We start from the raw sequence: 8,882 nt of genomic DNA, 5'->3' as shown, positions 1-8,882 counted from the left end.
TCCTTCTCTGCCCCTCCCCCGGCCCTCCCCAACACAGCCATAGAGCAAAATACACTATGTGTGTGAAAATATCACTTAGCCTGGCCCTACTCATGACTAAGCCTGCTTAGGAAACTCACCTTAAGGTTGAAGACTTCACAGTTTATCACAATATCTTTTGGACTTTCCATGTCAGAGGTTCCTACATCATAGGACAAATCTGCTTTGCAGAATCCAAAGACCTATAAAGAAGAGAGAAGCGTGTGTGCGCGCGCATGTGCAGGAGGTGTGGAGGTGCCCAGCTAGAGTTGTGAACTTCCAGATATTCTGGAAAACAAGGAGAGCTCTAGAAAAATCAGGGTACTATTATCAAATATCTCCACTAGTTATTTAACAATATTTCCTAGTCAGCACTTTGGGAAAAGTACAGTTTCCAAAGGCTTTCATTACAAGTTGCTGTGGTTCTCTTCCATGAGTGGTCACCAGCACTGGGCTTCCCCATGGGTGGTAGTGAAGAATAACATGTTGCTGATGTCTTGACTTAGGCTAACCTTTTGGCACTGAAGACCTGAGTTGCCTGTTTCTAGAGAGAGTGAAGGGTGGTGCAGAAGAAGCATTTGTACAACTTTAACCGGTTCCTTGGAGGGAAGCATTGGAAAGGAGGGAGCCGGTATAAAGTTTGCATGGACCTTGTCAAAGTGAATGTCTGCTGGCCCTACTCTAAGTACAAAGGCTACAACTGGCTGGCACCCCTATGCCCCAGAGGTTCTTAAATCCAGCTGTCAAAGTTAGACTAGGACAAGAAGAAAACTCTTTTTTAGAAAAGACTGTTAAGCATTGAGGTGCTGAGTACAGTTTTGGAGTCAGATCTGTGTTAATCCTGGCTTTATCATTTACTGATTGTGTGAGTTTAGGCAAGTTGCATAAAATTTCTGAAACTCATCCTTTGTCTGTACAATGGGTACAATACTATCTACCCACAGATTGTAAGAAGGCTTAATTAAATAGGATAATGCTACAAAACACTGAGCTCTGAGCTCCTCTTTTCCAGTTGCCATGTTTCTGCACTGGGTTTGCATTACCCACACCAAAATAGTTAAGAGTTTGTTGGGGATAGGAGTGGAGGAGGGAGGTGTCTTGTTTGGTAGCCACTAAGCAGGATTCTAGAACTACTTCAGGTTGAACAGCTGGATAAGGAATCACTGAATGCTACCTCTCTTCTGGCCCCAGAGAATGTGCTGTTAAGCTCCTGAAAAATCCCAGACTTGAGATCAGAAGGCCACCATTAAAATCCTGTGTCCCAACACTTTCTAGCTAAGTGCCCTTAGGTAGTAAGTGTCTAAACTCCAAAGCCCTTCTGTTGCAGGGAAATGGAAGCAGACACTTGTTTTCCTCAGTGGGGTTGTCACAGGGCTCCAACAAGACAGTATAGGTAGAGGTGTTTTGTTAACTGTGAGTTACCATACAAATACCGAGTATCATTAATAAGATCTTCCTGCAGATACATACATATCAATTTATAAAAGATTAGGGGGAAAATCCCACTGGACTGAGCATAGAAATGGATTCTAAACTCAGCTTCGTTCTGAACATTGGGCAAAACCTTTGCTGTGCTGATCCTGTTACCTTTCCATTTGTCAAATGGGGTCACTGTGAGGAGTAAATGAGATGAAGTGAATGAAACCACCCATGGGTGCAGGTTCTTGATACAATCTAATTTTCAGTTTTAGCTAAATCTTTAATCCTAAGGAGTTTAAATAACTCGGTGTTAAGTTTTGGTTTATGTCATGTATATTTATAAGATGATATTCTCACAATCCACGTAACTTCTCTGTGCCTCAATTTTCCCATGTGTAAACCAGGGATAAAAATCGTATCTAGTTCATAGGATGGCAGTGGGGGTAGCAGGTTAACATATGTGTAATGCACTTAGCAGGGTCCCTGGCACATAGTAAGTGGTCTCTGAATGTCACGTAGTATTTCACAGACATCTAGTATACTCACATGAGAATGCTTAGGAAAATGGTGACTGGAGCAGTTCCTCACAGAGAAGTCCACATAGTAACCGGTTCTTTCCCCTCCTCTCTAGAACAAATTGGATCAAAGCAGTTTTAGGAACATTAAAAAAAAAGGTGTGTGGGGGGCAGTAGATATCTACTATCCAAATATACTGTAAAGCACTTAGAGAATTCAAAATCACCAGTATGTGCCATTTTTCTTATGGTCTCTGCCTTTTAAAATGTATTACATAAGTGATAAGGTGAACACTATTTCATTGAAAAGTTTCAAATAATACAAAAATAATCAACATAGTATGAAAAATCACCCTTTCTGCACCCTAGTCTCTCCTTCTCAGAGGTACCACTACCATTCATTTGATGTATTTTTCTTTCTCACCTTTTTTCTAAATATGCTGTGCATATACACCTATATCTAATTATTTAATATAAAGGGGCTCATAGTCTAATTATTGTTCTGTAACCTGTTTTTTCTCCTAGGAATATATCTTGAAACTCTTTTCAATGCATACAGATCCAAAACATTCTTTTTAGTAATTACACTGTATTCATTCTATTGCTTGCATGCACCATAATCTATTTAACTTTGTGTTTTCAAAATGCAAGACAACCTCAACTAGCTGCTCTACAAGACCACTCTGGGTGGAAGGCACTATGGTCGCTGGACTGGGAGGAACTTTCTAGTTCCAGTCATACCACTGGGTGTGGTGATGTAGTTGCCCTGAGCCTCAGTTTTATGTATTATGTATTATGATGACAATACAAGATTAGGACCAGATGATTTTAATGACTCTAATATGCTCTTCTGTCTTTCCCTCTTTTTGGTTTGGGTTTTCCCTCACTCTCTTAGATGTTCATACTCTCTGCAACTCCAAAAAATGAAAATCTGCAAGACAGCAGTTCTGTGGTATCTACTGACTGTTTGTTGAGGCTGCAACAGGGGCCTCAATTTAAAAAGCAGCTGGCTGAGTGAGGCCTGTGGACAGAGTCAGTGCTGCTGAATTTTAGTATCTGCCAGGTCGGAACCTGGGCCCTCAGACTCTAGCTGGGCGTTAGTGGAGACTTACCACTCTTACAACTCTCTCCACTTGGTCCACTCTGAAAGAGGCAAAGTCATCATTCTTCCTTTTGTACTCCTCAAGGGCCTTGTCTGCTTGTTTTCTGTAGAGCTCAGTATCCTCAAAGAAATCGAAGAGTACGGGGCTGTCTTTAGTATTGGCCAGTGCAGAAGAGACTGGAGAGAGAAGATGGCAGTTTTGTGGTTACTGGGTTGGAAACAGCAACGTCAATGCTGGGGCTTAATACATTTAAGCACGGTGGCAAGAATAACAATAGCTCCCACTGTACAGATGGGCAAATTGATGATTGAAAGAGGCTAAGAAACTTGTTCCAGGTCAGCTCAGGCAATCAGCAGCAGAGCTCAACTTAAACCCAGATCCTTCTGTTGTGAGTGTATTCATGATGCTTCTCCATCATTCATAAAATGTTAATATTTTAGTAAACTCTTCCTATCTCCGCCAAGGAGGGAGAAGCATCATTAACATGAAGTTTTGCCCAGAGAAAGGATAAAATGCAGCTTAATCTTCCTTTAAGCAAACCTCCTGAAGGAGTTACTTGGCTGCTGAATTTTTTGTATATTGAATCATGTTGAGATTTGCAATTTTTGAAGGACTTCTGTGATAATTCTTTTTGAAAAAGTAAATTAAAAGATCATGGATTTTTGAGTCAATATTGGTGGGATAGGGTCATGTTCACTACATTTTGGCTGTGATCCTGAGGCCAAGTCATTGACCCTCTTTGACCTCAGTTATTTTACCTCTAAAATAGAAAGTATCATAACCTTTACTTCATAGCCTTGTTGTGAGATTAAATGAGGTGACATATGTATAACTGCTTTGTGAACTGTAGTGTTAATACATAACTTTTAGATGTGGAAGTCAATACTTACTGAGTGCTAAGTACTTTGCAAGTGTGCTACACAGACCATCCTATTTAATTCTAACAAAGACCAGAAGGGCTAATCCTATTATTATACTCTATATAATAATAGGTATATAGTTATACCTATTATTATATATCTGAGCATAGTTTGAGGATATCCTCAAATGAGGAAAGTTTAAAGAGAGTATGTAACTTGCCCTCAAGACCATGCAAATAGTAAGTGATGAGGTTGGGATTCAAACTCAGGCAAATCTGACCCCAGAACCCATGTTCTCTATAATAACGCTGTATTGCCTCACATAGATTTCTACTTTTATGTATTAAATTTCTTTAAAGGAAAGTGCACCAATAACAGGAGGAAACTCTCTCACTTCTCTTCTCAAAACAGTGAATAATAATCAAGTCCATGAGGGCAGGGACCATTTCTGATATGTACATCATAGTATTGTTCTATAAATACCACTGTATGATTGAATTCTATATTAATCTAGAATAAGTAGCTTTTTAACAGATTTCCATACCAGAACTTGTGGTGCAGTTAAAGTCATTCACTCTAAGATCCTGAGATTCATTCAAGCATGTCGTAGCAATTACCTTACATTGTCCAATCACCTGTAAGAAAGAGGAGTTTGTCATTGCATATTGCTTTCCTCAGGTTGAATGTGAAGAAACAAAACAGTGATGCAACATACTTCTACTATACATTTAAAATTTATTTGTGGTTTCTCTCAAAAAATCCTGTCTCAAAACCCATATTTTCTTAATCTGTTTCTCTGTGTTGGATGCTATAGGCATCCAAAGCCCTCATGATAACCAGAGAGAAACTGTTTAAATGGATCACGGCCATATCCCAAACATTTTCAAGGGGAAAAATTGCTGAAACTTCTAGGTATGTAAATGTCTTATTTTTTGGAACTGAAATATTAGACCTGTGCTTTTTCATCTTTGTGTTCTCCTGTGGCAGACAGCTTGGGATCTGAGTACCCATGTGCGATGTACAGAACAAAACCCTCTCTCTCATGATAATTGCAACTAATCCTTTTGGCCATTCCTGCTAATGGGACCAGTCTTTATAGCACACAATTACAAGTTCCTAGTTTCCTAGACCCATAGACTATCAGGTCCAGAAATGACCTTAGAGTCCATCTACTCCAAACCCCTCCTCTTATTTTATAGCTGAGGATATATGGAAGTGTAATGACAGCAATTTGCCCAAGATCTCACAGTTGGTCATGTTATCCCATGGGATCACAGCCCCACTGACTTATCTTAAACTGGGTTCCCAGGTATGTCTCTCAAGAGACTATTACTCAAGGTCAATATAATCTTTATGAGTCAAAAGGTAGAAGCTGCTCTTACTCTTTTGCTGTGTTAGTATAGGCATATAGCTACCCTAAATAAGCAGAGTAGACAGAAGTCAAGAATGCAAAGAAGAGGAAGATGGTAGCATGTTTACTTACTATACCAGATGGACGTCTAGAAACAGCTGGCTCACAGTCATCCCAGTATTTCCTGGATTGGACTGGGCAGTCGGATTCTTTCACATCTAAGACTAAATAATAGACAGACGCAAATTCCTGAGGAATTCCAAGAAAGCAACAGGTGAGTTGTATGTGAGAGCAATTAAATAAAAGCAATCTCTTTATTTCTTAAACAGAATTCCTGCTCCTTTCCAAATCATTGCCAATGATGTCTACCTTTTTGTCACTTGATCTATTTATTTGAATAAATAGCTTCAAAGAGTTACTACCAAATGTTCTTTTTAACTGGTCATGATGTTGCTTCTGCCCATGAACTTTAAAAAGCAATCACTTAATAGCAATGTTGGTTTGGGTGGAGGTGTTGAAGGTATAAGCCTAGAATTATAATGATGACTGCCACATCATGAGCTCCAATCTATACAGGCAGTTATGTCTTCTCACCCAGCTTTATTCCTGAACTTGGATTTCTTGCCTTGATTTCAACTTGCCCAAAGCTAAAACCACTCCCTTCTCTTGCAAACCAGCTCCCTCTCTCAACTTCCATTGTCTTTTGTCAGTGGCACCATTATTTATTGCCTTAGTCTTTGGCTTAAAAAAAGAAATGTGACATCAACTTTGATTTCTTCCTTTGTTTTTGCTATCCAGTAATCAGCCCTTGAATGGTCTTTCTTTTACTTATTCTCCATTGCCTTAAATCCCACTGCCTGAGTGTGATCCTCATTTCCTCATTCCTGAACTCACAAAATAGCTTTCTAGTTCATATCCCTGTCACGTGCATCCATCTCCCCAAGCACACTCTGTCCCCTTCCCACCCACCCACTATTTATCCAACACTCAGAGGTAGCACTGTGCCAACTCAGCCTATGTCCTACAATGTGGCAGAGAGCCTGGAATAGGACTAATGGTCACTAAATTGCTCGTTGAATCCTAAATTTCTACACTCTTGTTCTCTGCAGCCTGTACTGCCTCCATCTCTAATACTTTAACAAGTATAAATTTCTCTGCTTGTCCCCTGTGGTGCTTCATGGTCTGGCCTCACTAATTTTAGTGGTTTCATCAAAGGAAGGTTATTTTGGGAGGTTGGAGAGGGAAGTCTCTCTCCATAATCTCTATCATTAACCCTCAAATCCAATCCAAATAAGCATATACTGTAACTGAAGACAGTAAGCTTGCTTTGCTTCAAGATAGGGCTACATTCTTTCTTCCAAACTGATGGCTACTCCAAAGCCCACACAGAACTTCTGGAATACCCCTGCTTATGTTTCATTACTCCCTAACACCTTCCTTCCTGATTCCCTAACCACATAGAGGTGGTATGCCTAGAATTCTCCTGGAATGCCATCTTCCTATTCAAATTCTGCTTATTCTTTAGGACCCAAATGAAGCCTTCTCCCATCCAATCTTAATAGAACTCCTTTCATTAATTTGCCTATGTGTGCATCTGAGCTGATTATTATTTCATTGAGGGCAAGGCCCACAGTTTATTCTAATTTTTCTCTTACAGTAATTAGCATTTGATTGGCCTTAGCATCCATGCTTATAAATACTTACAGACCAATTCATAGTTAAGAATATACTAATAAAAAAAGTTAGCTTGAAAGAAAAAAACAACAGTCTAGAACAGCAGCAGAAACTAAACAGAAAACCCGGACTAAAGCCATTCCATTGTGCAAAACAGTAGTCTTAGGGGTGACAGTCACACTTGCCCCTGGCGCACGGTTTCCCGTCTCAAGTCTGCCATTGGCAATTCCTCACCACTTTGTCCAAGTGGGCATCAGCGACCCGCAGCAACTGGAAAAGGTAGCCACTCCGACGTCCTTTATTGATCAGATCTAGAGCTTTTCCAGCCAGGGATTCAGTAGCATTGCAATCTGTGGGACTCAAAGCACAGGAACACCGCAGCATGATCAAAATGATCAAAAGTAGAGCTGCAGTGAATGCCTTCATTGTGTTAAAATGTGAAAACCATCCCTCACTATGGTATACCACAGCAGAGAATTTTATACAGTCTCTAAAACACACACACACATACACGCACGCATGCACGCACACACGCACACACGCTCTTTACACGCACCCTCCACACACCCACACACACTAATGATTAAACAAAGTTTTTATACATTTTTGTTGTGTAACTGGGGACGTTTACCTTGACCCCTGGTTAAAATGTCTGTGAACATGCTGTAAATGATTAATGGGTTCTGGGGACAGAAAGTTGAGACATGCCACTAGTGAGTAGGTGTAACTGTGAGCTGCACAAATCTGGATATTTCTAGTCGGTAGCAGATCCAAAGTGTGTTTTGACCATAAGCATTGGTGTGGGGGATGGAAATAAAGTAATTTCCCTCCACCTGTTGCCTGTCTCAGCCAGAAATTTCCACCATCAGTCCCCTCTTTGGATTATGGCACTAGAAGACCTCAATAAAATGTAGCTGCATTATTTAAGGGAGGAAACCTGTTAAAGGTTAACACCGTGAACGGAGCTGAGTTCAGGTAGAATAGAATGATTAAGAGGCTGTTGTTTTGGAGTCAGATCTGAATTTCAGCTCTGTTACTCTTTTATGAGTTACTCTTTTATGCTAGGTAAGCTATAAAATGTCCCTGATTCTCTCTGATTCTTAGTTTCTTCATTTATAAAATGGGGATTAATACCTCTTGGCAGGATTTCTGCAATACTTAATAAGAAAACATGTAAAATAACCACTATAATTCTTGGCACAAATTCAGGTGCTGAATAAAATCATGTTATTGATTATTATTATTTTTATTATGCCTCAGAAACAGTTAAAGTCACCCCCATATTATTCCAGTTCTCCGTGGCCCTTAAGTACGCCAAAGAGAATTGGTTCATGTGGAAGAGAACTGTGGCAAGGGTAGGAGTCAAGCCATTTGATGCCCATCCCAGAGAAGGGGATAGGAATGCACCAGTGTGGGAGGGGCTCAGCACTGGGGGACAGAGCTTGGATTAAGCTGATCCCACAGCCCTACCCTTCCAAAGAAACCAATATACATACCTGTATGGACCCTTCAAACCAGCAGCGCCTAGGAGGTTCAGAAAGGACCAGAGGGAATCAGCCCAGGTTCCCTTCCCACTACCAGTCATTTAAACAGCATCTCCCTCCCTGCTTGCTCTCTTCCCTGCGGTGAGTGTCTGCAAGGGTCAACGGCAATGGTTCTCAGCTTTGACTTCATAGTAGAATCACCTGAGGAGCTTTGAAAAATCCTTGTAGCCAGGCCTTCCCTCCAGAGCAATTAAACCAGGATCTCTGGAGGTGGACCCAGGTTCTGGTAGTTTTAAAACTCCCAGATGATTCCAATGTGCAGCCAAGGCTGAGAATGACTTGGGTTCTAGACAGAACTAAGGAGCTGAATGGATGGGAGAAGTGGATGGAGATAGTCTCAGAGACACAGAGGAAGAACTGAGGGTTGCTAGTAGGGAGGGGGTGGGGATGAAGGAGAA

General features: G+C 40.7%; 1 protein-coding gene across 1 annotated transcript in view; it reads right to left on the bottom strand.

Annotated features, from left to right (window-relative positions):
• HRG (histidine rich glycoprotein) overlaps positions 1–7,497 on the bottom strand; it is a 10,039-nt gene extending 2,542 nt beyond the window's left edge. Inside the window, exons 1-6 of the mRNA XM_019667710.1 lie at positions 7,175–7,497; positions 5,399–5,515; positions 4,460–4,550; positions 3,065–3,231; positions 1,984–2,064; positions 120–221 (exon numbers count right to left, since the gene is read on the bottom strand). Of these exons, the coding sequence (XP_019523255.1) occupies positions 120–221; positions 1,984–2,064; positions 3,065–3,231; positions 4,460–4,550; positions 5,399–5,515; positions 7,175–7,366 (750 nt within the window). The 5' untranslated portion in view covers positions 7,367–7,497. The remainder of the gene's footprint in view (positions 1–119; positions 222–1,983; positions 2,065–3,064; positions 3,232–4,459; positions 4,551–5,398; positions 5,516–7,174) is intronic.
• Between the last annotated feature and the right edge of the window lie 1,385 nt (positions 7,498–8,882).

Source organism: Hipposideros armiger, unplaced genomic scaffold, assembly GCF_001890085.2.
Source record: "Hipposideros armiger isolate ML-2016 unplaced genomic scaffold, ASM189008v1 scaffold_14, whole genome shotgun sequence".
In the NCBI taxonomy this organism is placed as follows: domain Eukaryota; kingdom Metazoa; phylum Chordata; class Mammalia; order Chiroptera; family Hipposideridae; genus Hipposideros; species Hipposideros armiger.
Note: the sequence above shows the minus strand (reverse complement) of the source record. Positions and strands in the feature narration are given on the sequence as shown.